Here is a 25126-nt window from a genome sequence, read left to right on the forward strand (position 1 = left end):
TGCATGATCCCTAGTTTAAGGCAAAAAAAAAAAACAAACTCTACATCTCACAAAGAACCATAAGGTGACTTGTATATATTTTAGTACACATTAGATACAAGTGAGATATTAGGATAATAAATAAAACTCAATATGTTGATTTAGTGCATCTTATTGAGTTTTGAATTCATCTAAACACATAGTTATGTGTACTCCAATCATTGGGAAAGCTAATATACAAGTCATGTGCATTGAACCCAAAGAACATGGTTGGAAATTGGTTTTGAAAATCATTTTAAATATACTTTGAAAAACCTTGGTGAAGGCTATCTTTTGATAGTACTCATCATTGAAAAGTTAAACACAAACTTGGAAGAAATATTGAAGTTTTTATAAGTTTCCAATTTTATGTCAATATTTGAAAATAAGATGTATTTTCTTAGAAAACTATTTTTCCATGATAGTATATACCCTAAATAATGTCTACAATAATTTTCATAATTTTAAGAACTTTGTAAAATTTTTGGAGAGTTTCTGAATTTTGTTGAAATTGAATTTCAAGAAATCAAAACCACCAATCGATCAGCCGATCGATTGGAATGTGTTTCCCGTGAGTAGTAGCTCATGAAATCAATCAGCCGATCAATCTATTCACTGCTGGATCGATCAGGCAATCGATTCAGAGGCAATTTTTACGAAAAGAACCTCTCTGAATCGATCAGTGGATCGATTAAGCAAGTGTCAATCGATTGAGTCCCAACCCAATCGATTGAAAAGGACGATTTTGGCTAGGAAAGTCTGATTTCAGCACTTTGAGCCATGTTTAGCCTCTTTAACCACTCTTAAACCCTTGGAATATATTTATATACATTTAAGGGTAATTTTTATGATGAAAACAAGGACAAATGGTTAAAGAACACTAGGTTGAAGTTAAGGGTGAGGTTGGTTTCAATTTTTGAATCGTTTAAACCTCAAAACTTTTAATTTTGGGGTTCCTAAAGGTTTAGGGATTCCAAGTCATTGTTGGTGCAATGATAGAAGTTTGAAGCATGTTTTTAGGGGGAGCTACTCTTGAAAAACATGAAAATAGTTTTTCGAAACTTTGAAGGTGGTAAATCTTTTGTTTGGAAAAATGCTCAAGGTTGAACATGGGGAAACAATGAAAGATCGGATATCTTCATTGTTGGAAAGTGGTTAATGCTCAAAGGTGAACATTGAAGACAATGAAGGGTATGAGACCTTCATTGTGGTGTTGTGAACAACATGTGAGGCTGTGAACAATGTTGAGTAACTCTTCAGGGGAAGAGTTTTTGATGTGTGCCAATAGGGGGAGAAATGTAGGGTTTAAGTTAGGCTTTTGTCCCTCAATAAAAGTTTGGGAGAGAATGTATGGTCTAAATTATGTCTTCATTATCCAAAGGGCATTGGCACGAAGAATAAGTTGAGGCTATGGGGATTAGCCTAACTTAAAGGTATTGCTAATCATCAAAAATGGGGAGAATGTTGGTGCAATATCCCCTGGTCAGGTTGACCTGGTTGACTAAGCTTGAGTTGACTCAAGCTTGAGTTTTGATGTTTTGATTTCGATGTTTGACAATACATGGAGATTGCAGATGCAATCGTCCAGTTAGGGAGATTGTTGATACAATTCCCCTTGGTCAAGGATGTTGGATCGAAAGCGCTAGAGGGGGGTGAATAGTGCTCATGACTTTCATTTTTGTTTTGGAAGATTAAGAGTAAAATGTAGCAGAAATATAAAAATAATTGCAAACATGAAAACACCAAGTTTTTTACTTGGTTCGGAGCCTGGGGTGACTCCTACTCCAAGGTTCACGCTCGTTGAGCGTTTACTTTGGGCAATCACTATAAGTTCACAAAAGTTACAGTTTAGGGTACAACAATTAAGTATAGTAATAAAATATACCAACAACTTAAGAATAGGAAATTCGAAGCTTCAGGTCGTCAATGTCTTGCTACAGCTTTATCGGATGGTTCTTTGAGCAGTGCACGGAAGATCGATCGTGTTTTCGTTGTTCTTCCAAGCTGCTACTCGAGACTGCCTTATAAGGCTTATGGAGAGTGTCGCCAACACCCTGGAGGGTACCCTCATTAGTGTCGAATCCACAACGTGGATGAGCCTCTACTAAGTCGCCGCTTATCCACCTGAGGGCACCTCCAATCCCATGGAGGGCGCCCTCGTGCCAAGTCTAGGGTACCCTCGCACTAGGTCTAGGGTGCCCTCAAGTTCCATGAGGGCGCCCTCGCGCCAGTGTCCAGGGAGCCCTCAAGCTCCATGAGGGCGCCCTCGTGTCTTGCTGCGAGGCTGTCTCTGTATGCGGCCCGAGGCGCCTCCAAGCTTCATGGAGGGCACTTTGGGTACTGTTCATTCGAGGCAAGGATGCCCAATTTTCTTCTTGCAAAATACGTTAGCCCAACAAACCAACATACTCTGCAAAACAAAGTTAGCCAATATAGATATGTAAAATAAAGTATTTGACAATCATCAGACTGTCCGGTTCTGACTTCGGATTCCCGACCGAAAATCCTAGGTCGAACCGATGCCTATTGTTCCCTCACCGGGGAACGCGTCTTCACCTACTCCACTAAGGAGAGTTTACCTATTTCCAGTTGATCCTCCAGACCAACTGGACTTTTGCTCAGCATCCGAAGATTCCGGTCTTCATGTTGGATGCCCGCTCCACGACCCGTCCAGTCTTCCACCTAGTTCGCGACACCAGGATTTCAACCTAGGGTTACTACCTCATAGGATTTTGCTCGAACCTCTCGACCCACCAAGACTTTCCTCCTAGGGTTACCACCCCCTAGGACCTACACCCCCTAGGACCTAGGGTTACCACCCCCTAGGGGTTTCCCTTTGCCTAACCGTAGTTAGGACTTTTCCTCATGTAGGGTTGCCACCCCCTAGGACCTAGGGTTACCACACCCTAGGGTTTTCTACCTGTCTAACCGCAGCTAGGACTTTTGCTTAAGTACACTTAGGACTTTCCTGCAATCTCATCAAACTTGTTAGATAACAAAACAACTTAACTTTGGACCCTTTGCCATAATCAAAACATAGGTTTGATCGTCAGATGTTTCCCGCACTAATAAAGGACTAATCAGTTTGATGTGAAAAAGAGCAAGTAGGTCAAGGTTGACCGGATACTTGATTGGGAAAGTCCTAATTGAAGGTTAGGTAAGGGAAAATCTTGGTGAGTGAAGCCAGGTGAAAGACCTAGTGAGTGAAGCTGGGCAGTTGGAAAATCCTGGTGAGTGAAGCCAGGTGAAAGACTTAGTGAGTGAAGCTAGGTAGGTGAAAGTCCCGGTGAGTGAAACCGGGCAGTGGAAAAATCTTGGTGATTGAAGACAAGTGAAAACCCTAATGAGTGAAGTTAGGTGAAAGACCTGGTGAGTGAAGCCAGACAGAAGGAAAGTCCTAATGAGTGAAACTAGGCAGATGGAAAGACCTGGTGAGTGAAGCCAGGTACGTGGAAATCCAGGTGGGTTAAGGTTGACCGGACACTTGGTGTTGGGAAGCCCAAGTAGGTCAAAGGATTAACCAGATACTTGGCACGAGGAAATCCAGATGGGTCAAGGGTGACAAGACATCTGGTGGAAGTCCAAGTGGGTCATGGAGGGTTGGACACTTAGCACGAGACGGTAAGTCCAAGTGGATCAAGGTTGACCGGACACTTGGCACGAGAATAAAAGTCCAAGTGGGTCAAAGAATTGACCGGATACTTAGCAAAGAAGTCCCGACATGTCAAGGTTGACAGGATGCTAGACATGAGGAGTTTCAATCGGTCAGGGTTGACTAGATGTTGGAATTGGGGACCCTAGACTTGAGTTAAGCAAGTCAAAGGGAAGTCAATCGATCAACCTATCAATTAAACTATGGTTCAATTTATCAGCCGATCGATTAAAGGTGTGCTGCGAAGAAGGCTGGACCAATCGATCGACCGATCGACTGGGAAGTGAAATCGCGAGCACAGAATGCTCCCCAATCGATCAGCCGATCGATTGGACTCCCCAATCGATTAGGCAAATTTTCTCACGCTGATGTGAGAGCACAAAAGAAGGCTGAATCGATCAATCGATCGATTCAGCCTCCCCAATCGATCAGCCGATTGATTCAGATGTGACCATTATGCAGGTAGCGAGCGATGGAAGGTTGGGACGCCGTGGATCTGGTGTGGCAATCGATTGGGAGCATGCCCAATCAATTAGGAGCCCTATAAGTGCGAAGTATATAGCCGTTAGTGAGCTTCTTCTCCACAATGCTTCTTCCCCGATCTTACTATGATTCTCTCCGACACTCACCGCCGGAGTTCAAGCTTGGAAGAGAAGTGCTGTTGCACTTTCCAAAGGGTCCAGAGGCGATCTACATCAACAAGATCAAGCAAGAGAAGGTTTTTATTTATACACTTGTGTATTTTCTTCTTGTTTAAGTGTATCTTGTTGTGTGAGTTTTGTATGAGGTTTCTCCACCTCTAGTAGTTGCCGAGAATGAGTGTTTTTTTAGTGGAGAGTGCTTGTGTGTGTCGATCCTTGGATTAGTTATCCCATCTTGAGGTGGATACCAAGTAAATCCTAGCATTAGCGTTGTGAATGTGCTTTGTGTGTATTTCCGCTGCATATCATTTTCATCAAAGTAAGACAACGAAGCGCGACGAGCTATTCACCCCCTCTAGCACCAACCGACCCTAACACAGATGAGATCTTGATGCCTATAAGGCATGAAGAAAAATGACTCCACTGGAAAGGGCATATTGATTAGTTCAGTGGTTGATGACCTAGTTTTTGAGTATGAGTCCTACCTTATGACTCATACAATCTAGGTAGCCTTTAAGAAGAAATATTGTGGAGTAAGTCTGACAAGCTTCGAAAGCTGACAATTAAGTTTGATAGCTACATGAAACGTTCGAATCTTACAATGGTTCAACACCTCAAGGAGATGTCGAACATGATTCGGGAGCTTAAAACTACTGGTCATGAGTTGACCGATGAACAACAGGTTCAAGCAGTTATTCATTCCCTTCTAGATTCTTGAGAGACAATGAAACAAATCCTAACTCATAGTGAGAGTATTAAGACATTCATTGACATCTCATGCAATGTAGAATTGGAGGCAGAGAGAGTTGAATTCGCAATGATTTCTGGACTAGCCTATGTGGCTATTGATTCTGTTGGATCATCTGGATCTAAGAAAAAGAAATAGTTCAAGAAGGGGAAGGGAAAGAAGAAAGAAATTGCTATTGTAGGACAAGACCCAATCAAGAAGAAAGGAAAGAAGACGAGATTGAAACAATGCAAGCGTGTCTTCTTTTTTTGAGAATTTTGTTACTAGTTCAGTGTTGTTAGCTAAATCTTATCCTTTTTGGATTATAGATTCGGTCGTAACCAATCATATAGCTTGGGAGTGAGTTACATTTGTAGAGTACTGATAGGTAACAGCTGGTAATAAATGGATCTATGTAGGAAACAATGCAAGAGTTGAAGTCAAAGGAATCGATACTTGCAAAGTCAACCTCCATGGTGGCAGTGTTTTGTTTCTACATGATGTCCTATATGCTTTTGAAATTCGATAGAATCTTGTTTCCATTATAGGTCTTCTTGATTTAGGGTATTGTATTAATTTTTATAGCCGGAGTGTTGAACTTAATATTGACTCAGTGTCAATCAGATATGATTTTTTATCAAATGGTTTTATGGTTCTTGATATAAAATGAGATATCAATTATGCTATTGAGGGTTGTTTTTCAAATATTGCTCTAACTAGTGATGTAGATATAACTAATGAGGTTTGACATGCTAGATTAGGACACATAGGACAAGAAGTTGAGAATCAGTTGGCTAGAGAGGGTCTATTGGGCACTCAGGCTAAGATTCACTTGTCTATATGTGAGCATTGTCTTACTGGAAAAGCAACTTGGAAACCATTTGGTAAGACTATAAGTGCTGAATCATCATTACAATTAATTCATTCGGATATTTATGGTCCAATGAATGTGAAGTCTAGACATGGAGTTTCCTATTTCATTACATTTATTGATGATTTCTCTTATTTTGGTCATGTGTATTTGATTTCTCATAAGTCTGAAGCATTAGATTGCTTCATTCGTTAAGTGAACGAAGTTGAGAATCAAACAAAATATAAAGTTAAGACTTTATGCACCGACCATGAAGGGGAATATTTGTCTGATATATTTAAGATAATATGTAATGATAGAGGGATTATTAGATAGCTGACAATCCTTGGAACTCCACAACAAAATGGGGTTACTGAAAGAAGAAATATAACTCTTCTAGATATGGTTAGGTCTATGATGGTGTAGGATAATTTGGCAATCTCCTATTAGGGAGATGTATTGTTAGTTGCGGCCTATATACTTAACAAAGTGCCTTTAAAGTCAGTTCCATCCACCCCATATGAACGTTGGACAGGTAGAAAATTGGATTTAAGTAATCTAAGACTCTCGAGATCAGTTGCTTATGTTCATGAGAGTTCTCACAAGTATGGAAAACTAGGACCTAAGGGTAAGAAATGTATTTTTATTAGATATTATGAGATCTCCAAAGGTTCTATTTTCATAGGTGAGAAACTGGATAGAGCCATCTCTGAAATAGATTTGAGAGATGTGAGTTTTCTCGAAATAGAGTTCCCAATCAGAGGTGATGTTGATAAAAAAAGTTCCTCTATTTAAAGAGGATGAGATATTATCAACAAGAGAGGTGTCAAAACAGATGCCTGAGTCCAGTCAACCGAGTGGGAGTGATATGCTGAGTCATGAGTTGACTTCTCAACAGCCTAACTTACAAAGAAGTGCTCGTAAAATCAAACCTAAGAAGATGTTTGATATTGAAAATGAGGCATTGATAACACTTCTAATTGACGATGACGAACCTCAATAGGAAGCATTGGGATGTAGAGTTAGAGAAAAAAAATGGGAAGTTACAATAGTTGAAGAGATGGAGTCGATGAGAAAGAATCAAGTTTGGGATTATAGTTGATCTTCCTCTGGGCCGAAGGGCTATTGGGAATAAGTTGATTATCAAAATCAAGAGGAAAGCGAATCGATCGATTAATTGATACAAAGCTTGACTAGTTGCAAAAGGATATACCCAAATGGAGGGTATTATTTTTGAAGAGAAGTTGAGTACATCTTAGGGGCGAAGATCATGAAAACTTGATAAAAAGACATTTGGGATTGTCTCAAGAGGCTTATATCGCTAAGATGCTACAACACTTCAATATATCAGATTGCAACATTGTATCCCAAGACTTCTAAAGAAATAGCCAAATGAAGATAATACCATATGCCAGTTCTATTAGTAGTTTGATGTACACTATATTGTGTACTCATCTAGATATAAGCTATGGTGTTGACTTAGTTAGTCGTTTCCAGTTAAACCTAAGATCTAGACACTGGAAAGTGGTGAAGAGGATATTAAAATACATCAAAAGGACAACAGATTATGTATCTATTTTTAAGGATATAAGATGAGCCTGAGTGGCTACACAAATGCAGATTGGACAGGAGACCTTGATGACAGAAAATCCACATCTGGCTATACCTTCTTGCTAAATGGTGGTGCCATCTCATGAAATAGCAAGAAGCAGGTTTATGTTGCCGTGTTGACAATGGAAGCTGTGTGTCTTGGCTTGTGTAGCCTTGTCGACAATAAAAGTTATATGGCTAGGCTTGTATAGCCTTGTCGACAATGGAAGCTGTGTGGCTTACGCATCAGTTGTGCAACAATCTGTCTAGTTGAAAAGGTTCCTGAAGCATTTGAAGATTGCTGAGGACAGTAGGAGTCGTATTACAGTGTACTGTAACGGTCAAGTTGAGGATCCCAAATATCACAGCAAAGGCAAGCATATAGAATTAAGCATAATTTTGTAAGGGATATTGTGGGCAAGAAAATGATAATTCTTGAGTATATCCCTACACGTACTATACTTGCAGATCCCACTATAACAAAAACCCTCATAGACATCGATTTTCCACCGCTGTCTATTACATTTTCGACCGATGTCTATGAAGGCGATGTAAAAGGTCTGTCATTTTAGATATCGGGTTAAAATCGGTATAGTATCACTTAACGACATCGGTTTTCGAATCGGTTATTAACCGGTGTAGTATCACTTAACGACACTGTTTCATCAACGATGTAAAACCGATGTAATATTATATGTTAATAACACCAGTTTTGGCAGCGGTATACGACCGATGTAATATTAGTTAATGACACCGGTTTTACAGCAGTGGAAAATCGATGTAATATTAGTATTGTTTAACGACACAAATTCGATTTTCGAAACAGTGAAAAATCGACAGTATCCAAGAAAATACACAAATATTCACAAATTACACAAATATTCTTCTTCCAACAGTATCCATAAAATACACAAATATTCACAAATTACATAAATATTCTTCTTACAACAGTATCCATAAAATACACAAATCTTCTTTTTACATCAAAAGCTAATAGATATTGTACACATCAAGATAGAACATCGTGAGTCAAAAATCAAGCTGAGGCTACATTAAATTATGAGAATCAGAATCTGTTCAACTTGCTATACTGCTCCATTCTTCTTGCACCTTTCATTTCCCTAATCTCACCACTTTTCACCTTCAAATGCCTTGTTTTCTGAGTTAAAACATCCACTGTTCTAATCTGTCAAACAAAAGTATCATTTGGTCTACTTAACTATAGCAAAGAACAAAAATAGAAGAAATATACATGTTGTAGAAGTCCTAGAATATCACTATCAGAAAGAAAAAATCACACTTGGTGGACATAAAACCTCAAACATATATCCAGCAAACTACCTCTTGCAGTTCCCTCTTGACATTTTCCAGCCCACCAATATCATCCCAACTGACATTTGGTACTTCAACAACCTAATCAAAACCCAACAAACTATCAGCATATCTCAAGGTAGAAATAGAAGTGGTTTTTAGGCCATTCATCAACATATGACAGTAAACACAAGTTACCAACCAGACACACGAGGCTATAGAATTTCTTGAGTTGAAAAAGGTAAGTTTAATTTAGAAAGAACACCAATGTCAAATTTCTCATTTTCAATTCTTGCAGCAACAATTTATTTTAAAAATTCATGTAGATAATCATATTTAGAAGGAAAAAAATTAACTGAAAATGATTACAATTACCAAAGTAAAGACTTATAGTTTCACGGAGGGCAGATGGGTTACTAGATCCTAAAGCAGTCTTAAAGTGTTCATTTGTAACAGACATAGAATTGAGAATCTCAGCATCAATTGATTCATCTTCTAGATCAATTATGTCCATCTTTTCACGGATACACTGGAGAGCAGCTTCAGTGCATAAAGCAGCAAGGTCAGCCCCAACATAGCCATGAGTATCCTTAGCAATCCTTTCCAAATCAACCTGCATTGAATAAATCAAATTTCATAACTTGGACATTCACTGCAAGATATCTATTAACAAGGTAACAACAATTGGCAATGTTCACATACATCATCAGATAGCTTCATGTTCTTAGTATGGATGCGAAGAACCTCCAATCGGCCAACCTCATCAGGAACACCAATGTCAATTTCTCTGTCAAACCTACCGAATCGTCTAAGAGCTGGATCGATACTGTTTGGCTTGTTCATAGCCCCAATGACAATTACATGAGCACGAGACTTCAACCCATCCATCAGTGTCAACAGTTGAGACACTATGCGCCTTTCAACTTCCCCATGAGTTTTCTCTCTCTTAGGAGCAATGGAATCAATCTCATCAATGAAGATAATTGAGGGTGCATTTTTCTCTGCTTCCTCAAAAGCCTTCCTCAAATTACTCTCACTCTCACCGGCTAGCTTTGACATGATCTCTGGACCATTGATGCAAAAGAAAAAAGCTCCTGTCTCATTTGCGACTCCTCTAGCTATTAATGTCTTACCTGAACCAAGTGGACCATACAACAAAATACCTTTTGGCGGCTTGACACCAATAGATTTAAATAGTTGAGGATGTCTTAGAGGAAGTTCTACTAGCTCCCTTATCTGAGCCATTTGTTTCCTAGCTCCTCCAACATCATCATAACCTACCTCATCAAGCCTGTCCTCATCTTCTCTTTTTACCGGCTCCCCCTCACAGAAAATCTCTGTATCAGGAGCAACAATGCAATACTCTGCAGGATCAGTTTCTATAACCTTAAACTCAACACTCCTCATCCCACCCCTGACAAGGAAAAGATCCCCTTTTCTAACAGGACGATATGCTTCCAAAAAATAAGCTGCAAAAATGTTAAATTTTAAGTCAAAAGAACTAGAAAAAGTAACAAAGAAAACAAATCACGAGTATCAGACAACTCCAGCCTCAATAAATCTTGCTATAACAAGCTAGAATAAATTTTCATGTGGTTCTAGTAAATCAAAACCCTAACATAGAGTTGAAATGCATTGGTATACATAAATTCATGAGATTACTTATGGAAGAAACGATTAGGAACTGATCAATACTGAACCAAACAAGATAGATGTAGCTAACATAAACCAAATGAGTGAAACCAATCACTCATGCATAAACGAGACATGGAACTTGAAACATCCCGAGTTTATACCCCATGTTTTTTTTTAATATATATATATCCAAAAGCAACTAAGGACATTTCTCTAAACCTTTACTATAATATAACCAGAATAGAAAATCCATCATGACGAACCATCATATCCAACGTAACCGGTATCACTACTAACAAAACGTTAACAAAAGGAGTACACACTAATACAACTCCTCGTATAATAAAAGACTTAGCACTCCAAATCAGTCACTCGGGTAGTGTGTCGTGCCTCCATCTCGCGTCCTCGACTACTCCGTCCGATGGCCTTCCGTCATATCCTGAGAATCATCCTCACCTATAATGTAGACATCATGAGTCTACGGCCCAACAAGAACAATCCATTATGAATAAAATGACATCCATGAAATAGTAGAGATAGCAACTAGAAGTCAAATAGAGAAACAGAATGTATTAATTACTAAATAAAAAGAAAATATTAATAAACGTGTACAAGTGATACCTCATAGCTAATAGAGTGAATATGTCACATATCCGGTAACAACAATTAGAGCTAGTCAATAGTTAGCCAGTCAACAGTCCCATGAACCTAGAGGTACCTCCTAGAGAACATGCAGTCAGTCATATAGCCGAAGCTACCATATATAATTTATCAGTCAAATTTGGATGGGCCCTCCCCGGAGCTCATCTCGGGTCACCCATCCCGTACTGTCGCCACATATGCTCATACTCATTCTATTAGCTATGTAGAAAACCATAAACAACTACCTTATCATGTGACAATTTATCATGCCTAGCTATTTCATTCTTACAGTCAACATATCCATTCACAGTGCCTATTCCTTATCCGTATTTCATACAGCATAGCTATACACAATATAAGCATGCGTATCAAAACCCAAGAAACTATCACAGAATATTCATATTATCATGGTAGAAAGCAGTCACGATTTTTAAGAAAAGCATGCAATCATACAGGGTATTAGATCACAGAACTAGTAACAACCAAGGATTAGATTTTTGAACTTCTACCAAAAACCACAATCAAAACACCTCTGCTCAGAGAAAATTAGAACCCATCAAAATCAAACCCATCAACACCGTAACAATTTCGAAGAGAGAAGCTTAACTACAATTTCAAATCATGTTTGAAATCCCAGCCACCATAAACGGACCTTCCAGCTTCAAAGGTCACCCAAACTTCCAAACAAAATTTCAGAGTCCAGTACACCACAATTAAGTCCGAACCGGAAAGCAAAACAAATCTCAAATTCATCTCGAAGATGTCACAAGAATCAACACACCAGAGCTCCACAGAAATCCCAATTCATGACACATTCCACCAACCAGCCATTAAGCCAAGCATATCAACGAACAGGTAACGTGCAAGCCACTTACAGCAGCAACAATACGGTGGAACTCGATTAAAAACTTGTACACAGTCAATCAAACATTGCAAGATTTGTATTAAGAACATTCCAGTGGTTATCAAGCTTCAACAATAACTGAATACACCAACCAGATATTGAAATCCAGAAATCAGGTGATTTCAACCGCACTTCGATGAACCTTCGATTCAAATCGATAAATCTCAGGGAAACCCGAGTACAATATCATTCACAAACAGGCGAAATCCACAAGATTCACCACAGAGTAGACCACCGGAAATCCATTTCCATCGATAACAGAACGCAGGGAAAAAACTCAGAAACCACGCGATTCAGACCAAGAAATCCCCAATGAAACCTCAACCGAACAAGGCTCTAAAGAACGTAAACCTTTCGTAAATCATTTCACCAATCTCTGCACCTAAGAGAAATGATCCACACCTCCTAAGTTCCTACCACCTTACCTCACAGATCTCGCACAATCATAAAGGGAATGAACTTGCCTTTCCTTGCGTTTCCCCTTTCCAGTGTTGCCTCTACGAGTCCTCACGCGATGGTAGCACCATCGTGAGGTGGTGGCAGGAATCCATGTCTAGGCGCACTGCCCCGTGAGAACCGCCTGCGTGAGCTGGCACCTGGCGGAGAGTTCGGTCGGCGGTGAGGTGCTTCGCCAATTTGGTGGAGCGACAGCGCCGAGAGGAACATCGATCGCGAGTGGAGATGGTGTGGTTCGATGTTGTTCGGCGTGTTTAGGGCTACAGTGAGCGGGTCGGTAAAGTTTAGTTTTTATAAGTAAGTTATCTTGCATAACTTCAGATATTTAAGGCCAATTAATTCCCTTTATATGTTTCATCAACTTAATAGTTCTATCCCTTGAAATGTGTCACATAAATTCAAAAAAAAATTCAAAAAAATCCTAAAATTATAGAATATTCTATAAATAAATCCTTTAATTAGCGCTCATGTGACCTTAGCACTTTCATAAATAAACTCCTTAATTTCACTCGTGGGTCCTTACAGAACTAGCATATGTTGAATCAAATTACAGGAACTATGATCCACTCCAATTAGAACCATCAATGTGAGCTCATAAAATTAAATTATTTTATTTTATCATAGACATCGGATTTTAAAAACCGCTGTTAAAATCGGTGTCTATTAACGAAAAAAGGCGCTCATAGACATCGCCTAAAAATCCGATGTCTATGAGCGAAAATCTGTGCTCATAGACACCGGTTTTTGGAAAAACCGGTGTAAAATACTCAAAGACATCGGTTTTTGCTTAAAACCGTTGTTGTTCCACCGATGTCTATGAGGGTTTTTGTTGTAGTGTCATTTTACTAAGCCATTAACTAAAGAGTCATTTCAAGGATATGAGAAGTCTTTGTGACTTCGTAAAATGTAACACATTGTAAAATGTCATGATCTATTTAGTGTATATATTGTTATATTTTAGATTAAAGTCTCGATGAGCATGTTGGCAGATTGAAATTGGTCCACTCACATGGATAACTATTTGTTAAGTATAAATAGAGGCAAGATCGTTACTTATGGAACAACTTATGTAGATGTGAATAGAGACATAAGTTAAGGTCGCCTTGATAATTGTATCAAGATGAGATCATTTATGTAATAATCGGAGTAAATGTACCACCATTTATTGAATCTGTTTAAAGGCCATATTGGAATTCATATGTTGAATTCAGGAATAGACATTAGGTATGTCTAGATCGAAATCTGTACGATGTTAAAATTTGAGAAAAACATACATTTTTTTTAGTAAAGAGAATAACATCATAGCATGTGATTCATACCACATGTGCTATGGCGACAAAAAGGGTAGTAGGAGAATGGATCCCTGCTTTTCTATTATATGAGACCCTTGAGATTATAAGTTAATCTCAATTTTACTCTCAATGACTATTTAGCTGTCTACTTGAAGTTATAATTAGTGTTTGCTACTTTACCATGTTTCCTATTGGCTATGGATGATTCGGTCTATGGAGCATAACTAGGAAAGTGGCTGATTAAAATGAATATATTCTAGCTAAAAAGGAAGATTATATAGATTTACATCTTTTGATGTTATTTATTGGTCGACCCATTTCTGTTATGTATAGAAATGATTGCAAATAGTCATTATAAAGGATTAGAGATGTTTATATTGATGTAAATGAAGATTTAATCTGGGTAAATACCAAGATATGGATATCTCCTAGATAATGGTTGTGTGCCACTGAGAGATTGGATATTTCCTAAGTAATAGATATGTTCTGCTAGGAGAGAGGTTATGCGCCATAATGAGAGTGCCTCTAATTCATTTGGAAGAGCGAATAAGTAAAGTGTAACAACTTTGTTAGCATTGATCACTCAAAGAGCAGCTATGTAAGATGTAACAATCTTCTTAGCAATAATTGCTCAGTGTTCTTGCTATCACATGAACCATTTTTCTTAATGTATGGAATGGATGTTCTTATTTAGTTTTTGTGATTAATTAATTTTGCTCTGTTTTCATGATTTGATCGTCAAATAGTCTATATGATTTAATCGGTCTTTGTGACCAATTAATATTTGGTTTTGGTATTGTGACATGATCATCTTGTAGTCTATATGACTGACATGGTTTATGTGACTAGTTAACCTTTAAGGATTGTCTTGGACGACTGGGAGATGTTGGTGTTAAGAAGGTGAAAGAGTGCCTCTTCCCCTTCATCTTCCAACCCTTTCACCTTCCTCCATTAATGGAGGTAGAGGAAGAGTCATCTTCCTCTATATAAAAGAGCGTCCAAGGCAATTGGTGTATGACGAGAAAGGAGTGCATGCATCAGGAAAAGGTTGGTGTGTTGTGTACGCAGATGAGATTGAAGCACAACAGAAGTGCTGTCAGAATTCTACTGAGACTATGTGTCTTGCAGAGAAGGAGAATGCCTATTAGAGAGGGATTTGATTTGTGAACCATAAAGAGCTTTCCAATTTTGTGATCGTTCTTCCGACAGTAAGTCCTACCGTTGCCGATTGTAGATTTACGGGAGATCGATGTAAGTGTTTAATTGTTTTGCGCAATTATTATATAATTCCTACAGCTTCCTTGTAGTTGCTAGCATTAGCGATCAACCACTACTCCTCTTCCATCTTACTGATTGAAAAGGATTAAGTAGCCCTGAGCAATGCAACAGATGTCTTTTTATTTTTTTTAAATATTTAACAATTGAGTTCTAGTTTTAAAAAATTAACGGATAAATTTTTTAATGGACGGTTAATTTAAAAATATTGGACTGATAAACTACTCACTATGAATATTTTCTAATTTATATTTAGGATTGAATCGATTATCTTTAGAATTAATCGACATAAATTTAATATATGGTACCCACTAAAAAGGACCAACAAATTGACGGGACAAACTAATTGTGTGGATCGACCATGCTAAAATTGAACCAATTGAAGGGTTTGATAGAGAACTATGCCAATTAGTTTAAGAGTTATTTTTATCTATGTGAATATTATTTAATTCTCTTATGATACGATGGGTTATGAGTGATTTTAATGGTAATATGAGATCGATAGTCAAAGTGATATGTTAGTCAAGTTTAAGATAAGGTGACAATCAAAGTCATGGTGTATGTATTCGAACAGACCACTTTCAACGGGGCTCAGCTTCCACCTTTTATACGTAAGGCTCACAACATAAACCCGATGAGTTCGAGGGTTGGTCGAACCTATGAGGCTTAGCTTCCCATTTTCATGGGCATAGCTCCCAATATTAACCCGATCAATTTCAGAGCTGGTCGAACTTACGGGACTTAGCTCTCCGCTTTTCATGGACAAGACTCCCAATATTAGCCCGACCTACTCCAGAGCCGGTCGAACCTTAGGGGCGCAGTTCCTCACTTCTCATGAGTATAGCTCCCAACATTAGCCCAACCAGCTCTAGAGCTAGTTGGACCTATGATACTTAACTCTCCACTTCTCATGGGCAAAATTCCCAACATTAGCCTGACCGGCTCTAGAGCCGGTCGAACCTTCAGAGCTCAGTTCTCCACTTCTTATGGGCATAACTCCTAACATTAGCTCAACTGACTTTAGTAACGATCGAACCTTTAAGGCTCAGTTCCCCACTTCTGATGGGCATGCCTCCCAATATTAGCCTGACTGGCTCTAGAGCTGGTCGGACCTACGGGACTCAGTTTCCTACTTCTTATGGGCAGAGCTCCCAATATTAGTCTGACCGATTCTAGTGCCGATCTGACCTTCGGGGTTTAGTTCTCCACTTCTTATATGCATGACTTCCAACATTAGCCCGATCGACTTTAAAACTAGTCAGACATAGATGACTCAATTCCCTACAACTCATGGGCATGACTCTCAATATTAGCCCGACTAGTTCTAGAGTCGGTCGGACCTACAGGGCTCAACTCCCCAATTCTCTTGGGCATATCTCCAAATATTAGCCCGATCAGCTCTAGAGCCGGTTAAACCTTCGGGGCTCAGTTCTCCACTTCTCATGGGGCATAGTTCCCAACATTAGCCCAATCGACTCTAGTGTTGGTTGGACTTTCAGGGCTCAGTTCCTGGCTTCTCATGGGCATGACTCCCAATATTAGCCTGATCAACTCTAGAGTCGGTTGGACCTACGAGACTCAGTTCCCCACTTCTCATAGGCATAGCTCCCAACATTAGCCCAATTGAGTCTAGTGTTGGTCAGACTTTCGGGGATTAGTTCCCCACTTCTTATAGGTTTAACTCTTGGCATACATCCGACTCACCCCATAGCTAGTTGGACATCTAGGGCTCAGCTCCCCATTCCTCATGTGCACGACTCCCAACATAAACCTAACAAGCTCACACCAATTAGACTTCAATGGGGCTCAGCTCCACACCTCACATGGGCATGACTCCCAACCTAAACCCGGTCGGCTCCAAGTCGATCATACTCCCTCTAGGAGATAGTATTGTCAAAGAATCACAACTACCTGTCAAAGAATAATGACTACTCACTATGGAATATTCTGTCACTCTAACATATATTCATAATGGAACTTTCTTTTGCCTAGGAGAGGGCTGCCGTACATCCTCTATTATCTAACATATTTTGTCACCAGATATTTTTTGATATCTCATTATTGCAGAGATTATGAGAGGTGGTATAAAAGGGGTCTTCTCCGTTGGTCAGGTATGCCGCATATTCACATGTATCAACATTATTAGTTTATTGTTCATCTTCTTCTCTATTTTTCGTGAGGCTATCGTTTTGACTTGAGCGTCGGAGTGTCTATGTCGGGAATTCCTCCTTGGTTCTTGCTCTAACATTCCTGTTGATTTTGTCTGTCGTGTGCGTAGGTCTACAACTCCTAGCTCCAGGTCCACAACTCCCATCTCAAAGTGTTTCCTCCATCAACATTTCTACTACCTCATCGACCACCTATCTATTCAATTTCCGGACGGATCATCTTCTATCTAATATTTTTTTTCTACACATCAAACATATAAATCAAGATACTTAGAAATCTATTCTATTTCTTAAACTAAACTAAACTAAATAAGAAATGTTATCAAACTCACTATGTTTAGGTCCACTAACATCTACCTCAAGCTTTCTACCAGTTGTTGCAGCTTTGACTTGCAGCTTTAATGGTCCCCGAATGAGTAGAGATAAAATATCTTATTGTAAAGCGTATAGCTTGGTCAATAGATCAAGTAGGGGGTGAGGTTGCCCCGGGCTATGTTCAACGGTTATGCTTTATATCTTATTACAATGGTAGGACTTGCTTTCCATGTAGATCTAAGAAAGTTAGCTATCTAAGAAAGTTAGCTATTTAGATGAGTTTTTGTAAATACTTTTTAATTTATTTTGATAATCGATAAAAATTATTTATGACATCATATTAATCATTTTCAAAATTAAATAATTTAAATAATTAGTTATTTGAATTATAAAAAAATATATATACCGGTATGGTTTCTCTTGTCTATTAACTTTTTAACACAAAACAAACCATTTCCTTTTTCCATCCGAGTAAATGCTGCTTCCATCAGTAAGAACTGCCCGACGAACTCGGTCTGTTTTCTCCAGTACCATTGTCCACGGCCTTGGAGCTTGGAATTCAGGTGCGACTTTTGTTGAGAAATTGGTTTTAGTAACTAATAACGTGAGGATAGATATTTTATAAGTTGACCTGTATAAATTACTTTTTCCAATGATTTAAATCATTTGAGTAATGTCTGGTATAATCAAATAAAAGTTTTAGCTCGCATACTAGTTGAGTTGAGGGGTGTGAAATGCATGTCTTTTAATCGAGTCCAGATTTTTAGGTTTAAAAAACGTGGATAAGAGGATCAATCATTTGTAATTACGATTAAATTATGATTGTGATCCAGTCATAATTAGTTACGATCCGTTTTTGGATTCATCGTTCCTCTCAGGTTATAATTTCAGTCGGGGCAAATAGTCGGAGGTCATCAGGAGGCCGCCCCTCGCTTGGCGCCGGGCTACTTGACCACTTGCCCATCGTCAGCAGCTTCTAGTCACCCACCCTGATCCAAACTATAACATATGGGGATGGTGAATTCATGGGATGGTGAATCCAGGGAGAGATCACATGCTACTTGCGCTCATACCACGACCACGGTCCGGTCGTAATTAAAAATTGTTCATCTCCTGATTCATTTTTTTATGGACTAGAGGATCTACCCCTTTTTAATCCGCGTGAACATAAGGGTGTGAAATCAAAATTCATTTTTAAAATTTGAATGTAAAAGAATTAATCCATAAATGAGGATTAATTAATAGATTAATTAATTAATTAATTAATTAATTAATGAAATATTAATTAATCATTTGATTAATTAATGTCCTTGCAACCAATTTAATTAATTGAATAATTAATAATGATGAATGATATCATTAATTAATTATGTAAAAGACCGGTACCATGCCTTTTCACAACTTAAGTGATCCTGTCCGAGCGCTGAGTCGATGGACGCTGGGGACGTGGTGCTCTTCGCTGTCTTCGACTGGTGATGTGGATCTCCGGCGGACTTGCAAAGAAGCCGAGCTGGAAGGGGTTTCCCGGCGACGACCCTCCGACGCTCAAGTCAGGCATCGAAGAAGAAGAAGAACAAGGCAACGTTACTGTGGCTACAGTGATGAGAATTGTATACCTCCGTCGAAGTCTAGGGGTCATTATATAGGACCCCGGGGAGGCGCGAGCACGCTTCTCGATGCGTGCATGCTTCCCCAAACATACCCCAGTAGATCGTGTCAGAAAAGCATGTCTGACGTCATTCCGCAATCGTCCGAGCATATCCCGGATGTGACGGTGGAAGCTTCCACCGTATGATACTCTGTCCACTCCTGCCACCAACCATGCTGTTTGTCGGCGGCCGGTGTCTCGAGGACGAAGTTACCAGTTGTCCTTTTTGTCTCCTAGCGCTCTTTCCTGTTCCCGGGCCAAGCAGACCAGCAGCTCAGCACTCATGGCCTCCGGGAAGCCCTGCTCATGTGCTCGGCTGGAATTGCGCCTTATTGTCCTGCGGCTCGGCCGAGCGGCATGTCCGCCCTGCCCATAGACCCTTTTACCTTGAGCATCGGAAACCCGACCCCTGGTCGGGCTATCTTTCGTCTGATCCGTGAGACCCTTGGCCAGATGTCCAGTCGGCCGGATGCTTGGTCAGCCTACCACTCCGCTCAGCACGACCTTGGGATTGACCCTCTTGACCATTGACCTCCACGTGTTGCTGACTTCCCGCGGATGAGGGTCCCCCGTCCTTATCACCGGATCACATGCCTCCCCCTCAAGTCTAGTCAAAGGAGGCACTAAGCCCGACTGACTGGACTATGAGTCTAGCCAAGTGACTACCGATCCGCCACTACCGAAATTGTACCTCCGTTTGGCCCCTATGGGGTCGAATAGAGCCGGTCGGCTAATTGCCGAGGGCTGCCCCACTGGCCTGTGATGATGTCTGCGGGATCTTTTCGGAATGCATGCAAATCTCCGCCATTATGGTTGAGCACGCGGGTTCTACCTCGTGATGGGTCTCATTAAATGCCTTCCTTTGACCGAATGCCATGTGGTACTGTTGACGTCATCGTACTGCCGCCGCCTTACGCCCGATACGACGTCCGTCGGTTTGAAATGGACGGTTGGATGCGGGCCTCGGGTTATGTGACCTGCATCCGACGGCTTGGGCGGATCGAGTCCACCCTTATAAGGCTTTCGCCGCCTTCCACCGCCGCATCTTTGCCTGCGCGTTCTCAGAAGCCTCTCCTTGCGCTCCTCGCTCCGGTGATCTTGTTCCCCGGCATTCCAGCGACCCCTCGTCCTCTTCCTTCGATCATCTTTTCTGTAAGGTTCTTCTGCCTTTCTCTCGTTGGTTCCCGTGTTTTCGTTCTTGGTCACGTTCTTGTCTTTCGGGTACTGTCTCGCTCATCTTCTCGCTCGCGCCTTTGCTTTTCCTTTCGACTTCTGCCTCCTCCGTTGTTCCGGCGATGGCAAGCTCTTCTCAGCCCGTGGACCCCGCTCTCGGCCCATGGTATACCACCATGGAGTTGCGGTTCGATCGACGCGATGCCGAGAGCCTGATTAATGCTTTCGACATCCCTTCAGATTTCGAATTGATTTTACCTTCTCCTTCCGCTCGGCCACCTAACCCTCCGCGCGACACTATCTGTTTTTTCTGCGGCCAATTCGTAGCCAGTCTGCGGTTTCCCTTCCACCCGTTCATCGTTGAAGTTTGCAACTTCTTTCGCATTCCGCTCGCCCAATTGGTCCCAAACACTTTTCGCCTTCTGTGCGGAGTTGTGGTCTTATTTAAGATACACAACATTCCCCTCCGCCCAGAAGTTTTCTATTATTTTTATTATCCCAAGCAGTCCGAGCCGGACACTTATCTATTTCAGGCTCGGCCTGGCTTGGTCTTTTTTTGATAAACTGCCCTCTTCCAACAAACATTGGAAAGAGAACTACTTTTTTCTTCGTATCTCCGGACGGCTTCCATTCCCGACCAAATGGCAGGTCGGACTGCCCACCTCCCCCGAGCTGAAGAAGTTTAAGACCCGACCGGACTACCTCCAAGCAGCGAATATGCTAGCCAGTCTGAAGCGCTGAGTTGATGGACGTTGGGGACGTGGTGCTCTCCACTGTCTTCGACTGGTGATGTGGATCTCCGGCGGACCTGCAACGAAGCCGAGTCGGGAGGGGTTTCCCGACGACGACCCTCTGATGCTCAAGTCAGGCAGCGAAGAAGAAGAAGAACAAGGCAACGTTACTGTGGCTACAGTGATGAGAATTGCATACCTCCGTCGAAGTCTGGGGGGTCCTTATATAGGACCCCGGGGAGGCGCGGGCACGCTTCTCGATGCATGCACGCTTCCCCAAACATACCTTAGTAGGTCGTGTCAGAAAAGCATGTCTGACGCCATTTCGCAATCGTTCGATCATATCCCGGATGTAACGGTGGAAGCTTCCACCGTACGATACTCTGTCCACTCCTGCCGTCAACCATGCTGTTTGTCGGCGGCCGGTGTCTCGAGGACGAAGTTACCGGTTGTCCTTTTTGTCTCCTAGCACTCTTTTCTGTTCTCGGGCCGAGCGGACCAGCCGCTCAGCACTCATGGCCTCCGGGAAGCCCTGCTCATGTGCTCGGCTGGAATTGTGCCTTATTGTCCTGCGGCTCGGCCGAGCGGCATGTCCGCTTGGCCCATACACCCTTTTACCTTGAGCATCGGAAACCCGACCCCTGGTCGGGCTGTCTTTCGTCCGGTCCGGGAGACCCTTGGCCAGATGTCCGGTCGGCCGGATGCTTGGTCGGCCTGCCACTCCGCTCGGCACGCCCTTGGGATTGACCCTCTTGACCATTGACCTCCACGTGTTGCTGACCTCCCGCGGATGAGGGTCCCCCGCCCTTATCACTGGATCACATGCCTCCCCCTCAAGTCTAGTCGAAGGAGGCATTAAGTCCGACTGACTGGACTATGAGTCTGGCCAAGCGATAGTCGATCAGCCACTCCCGAAAGTGTACGTCCGCTTGGCCCCTATGGGGTCGAATAGAGCCGGTCGGCTAATTGCCGAGGGCTGCCCCACAGCCTGTGATGATGTTCGCGGGATCTTCTCGGAATGCGTGTAAATCTCCGCCATTATGGTTGAGCACGCAGGTTCTGCCTTGTGATGGGTCTCATTAAATGCCTTCCTGTGACCGAGTGCCACGTGGCACTGTCGACGTCATCGTACAGCCGCCGCCTTATGCCCGATGCGACGTCCGTCGGTTTGAAATGGACGGTTGGATGCGGGCCTCGGGTTATGTGACCTGCATTCGACGGCTTGGGCGGATCGAGTCCACCCTTATAAGGCTTTCGCCGCCTTCCACCGCCGCATCTTTGCCTTCGCGTGCTCAGAAGCCTCTCCTTGCGCTCCTCGCTCCGGTGATCTTGTTCCCCGGCATTCCAACGACCCCTCGTCCTCTTCCTTCGATCATCTTTTCTGTAAGGTTCTTCTGCCTTTCTCTCGTTGGTTCCCGTGTTTTCGTTCTTGGTCACGTTCTTGTCTTTCGTGTACTGTCTCTCTCATCTTCTCGCTCGCGCCTTTGCTTTTCGTTTCGACTTCTGCCTCCTCCGTTGTTCCGGCGATGGCAAGCTCTTCTCAGCCTACGGACCCCGCTCTCGGCCCATGGTATACCACCATGGAGTCGCGGTTCGATCGGCGCGATGCCGAGAGCCTGATTAACGCTTTCGACATCCCTTCTGATTTCGAATTGATTTTACCTTCTCCTTCTGCTCGGCCACCTAACCCTCCGCGCGGCACTATCTGTTTTTTCCACGACCAATTTGTCGCCGGTCTGCGGTTTCCCCTCCACCCCTTCATCGTTGAAGTTTGCAACTTCTTTGGCATTCCGCTCGCCCAATTGGTTCCAAACACTTTTCACCTTCTGTGCGGAGTTGTGGTCTTATTTAAGATACACAACATTCCCCTCCGCCCGGAAGTTTTCTATTATTTCTATTATCCCAAGCAGCCTAAGCCGAGCACTTATCTGTTTCAGGCTCGGGCTGGCTTGGTCTTTTTTGATAAACTGACCTCTTCCAACAAACATTGGAAAGAAAGCTACTTTTTTCTTCGTATCCCTGGTCGGCTTCCTTTCCGGACCAAATGGCAGGTCGGACCGCCCACCTCCCCCGAGCTGAAGAAGTTTAAGACCTGACCGGACTACCTCCAAGTAGCGAATATGCTAACCGGTTTTAAGCTCGACATCAACATGCTCCTACCTGAAGGAGTGATGTATATATTCGGTTTGAGTCTCAACCGGACCCCCCTCCCGAGCGGCTTTGGTAAGAAATAAACTTGTACATTTGCCTTGAGTTCTAACTGTTTTTCTTCTCTTTTCCTTGAGCGAACATCGTAATGGAGTCCGTGCTGTTCAGGATCTTGAAAAAGAAAGCGGCCGCGCTCGAGGCGGCAGCGGCCAAGGAAATGGAGCAGTTGGGCATCGCTCCGGTCGGCTCTTACGAGGGTGAGAGCGAGACGAATGCAGGGGAGTCGGCCGCTCAGGCTTTGCTCGCGGAGGCGGCTGGTGGTGCAACCTCCAACAAGGAACTAACCGTTCGGGAGGAAGACTCCGATCCGGAGGACGAGCTCCCGCTCGACAGGAAAAGACGACGCGTTGAGTTGCCACTCCGCTCGGCAACCTCCGCAGTGCAAGCGTTCGAGCGCCACATCTCCCCGCGGCAATGCGCCATCGGTCGAGGCGCTCTCCTTCGTCCAGACCCCTTCTCAACTGGATGCGCCCGCGACCCCCATCGATGCGGTGCCGGTCAGCTCCCTTCCTCCTGTACCCCGCCGAGTCCTCCGCTCGGGCATTTTGTCCACAATGTCCAGCCCGACCTCCGATCCTTCGGCGTCCGCTCACACGACTCCCGGCCGACGCCGCACTATTAGAGCCACCCTGCACCTCCCTACTGAGGCGTTTATGGGTGAGTCAGATCGGCCGACGGCTCCTGAACATATGATCACCATCAAGGGGTCCCTTGCTGAGATGTGGGCGGACGCCCGAGCCCGCGTAGCTATGATACCACTTGACAAACTGGCTGACAGCCACATGCAGCAGTCCACAGGGGTAAGCTTCACTCCTTTTCTTTTATGTAGTCTTCTCGGTCGGCATTTTAACACCCCTGCGTACATCAGAGATGGGTGGAAGAGATTGCTGTCGCCAACCGCTTGGCTATGGTGGAGGAGGAGCTGAAGAGGCTGAAGAGTCAGGGCGGCCCGTCTTCTTCTCGAGGCCCTTCTTATGCCGAGCTGCAGAAGGAGCTCGCAAAAACCAAGGACCTGTTAGAGGCCGAGAGGAAGAAGACGGCCGACCAGGCATACATGTTGGACCAGCTTGACAAGCAGATCAAAACTTATGACCGCAAGATTGAGCTCGCCACCACTCGGAAGAACACTGCTATCGCTGATCTGGATAAAAAGAATGTGGAAGCCCGAGCTCTGGAGCAGCGTGTGAAAGAGCTGGCCGAGCTGCTAGAAGGAGAGCAGAAAGGCCGCTCGGAGGAGGTGACTAAACTCAAGAACGATTTGAAGGCCTTGCAGGAGGCTCTTGATGCTTCTCGTGCCGCCTTCAAAGAGTACCAAGAGGGAGAGCCAGGGCGTGTCGCCACCTTGAGGCAAAACTACATCCTCTCGGCGGAATTTGTGGAGAAGGTTTGCGACCGGTTGGTCATCGCCTTCGAGTTGGCCATCACCGCCACGGCGGACTATCTGAAGTCCAATGGTCAGCTTCCCGAATCCGTGGTCATCCCTGCTACGGAGTATGCGACACTTCTCACCACCATTCCGAAGCATGTTTTAGATTACCTTGAATGAGGTATTTTATGTAATTCTCCCGATCGGCTAGCCTTAATTTTAATGAATAACATCTGTAACTTTTACCCCGGTCGGCGAACTTTTAAATGTTACTTTGGAATGCCAACTTTTGTTCTATTAGCCTTTCGCTGTGCTCCTTGTAACTGTGTTGACCGGTCGCTCGACCTTTTTTTCGCATGTAATTTCTTAACTTCCTCGATTGGTCAAACGACCTTCATTCCGTATAGAACTCTCGTTAGTTTCTTGTTACAAGTGTCTTTCCTGACTGCATCGCTCGGTCTAACGATCTTCATTCCATATGGAACTTCCGTTAGTTTTTCGTTGATCGGCGCTGGTAAGCGCAC

At 42.7% G+C, this 25126-nt stretch overlaps 1 protein-coding gene across 1 annotated transcript in view; it reads right to left on the reverse strand.

The window, feature by feature from the left end:
- LOC122031482 (cell division cycle protein 48 homolog) overlaps positions 1–22067 on the reverse strand; it is a 30261-nt gene extending 8194 nt beyond the window's left edge. Inside the window, exons 1-7 of the mRNA XM_042590594.1 lie at positions 21999–22067; positions 20582–20719; positions 20350–20509; positions 9492–10258; positions 9181–9402; positions 8820–8891; positions 8651–8664 (exon numbers count right to left, since the gene is read on the reverse strand). Coding sequence (XP_042446528.1) covers positions 8651–8664; positions 8820–8891; positions 9181–9402; positions 9492–10258; positions 20350–20509; positions 20582–20719; positions 21999–22067 — 1442 coding nt within the window. The remainder of the gene's footprint in view (positions 1–8650; positions 8665–8819; positions 8892–9180; positions 9403–9491; positions 10259–20349; positions 20510–20581; positions 20720–21998) is intronic.
- Positions 22068–25126: the final 3059 nt, after the last annotated feature.

Source organism: Zingiber officinale, chromosome 11A (assembly GCF_018446385.1).
Source record: "Zingiber officinale cultivar Zhangliang chromosome 11A, Zo_v1.1, whole genome shotgun sequence".
Classification (NCBI taxonomy): domain Eukaryota; kingdom Viridiplantae; phylum Streptophyta; class Magnoliopsida; order Zingiberales; family Zingiberaceae; genus Zingiber; species Zingiber officinale.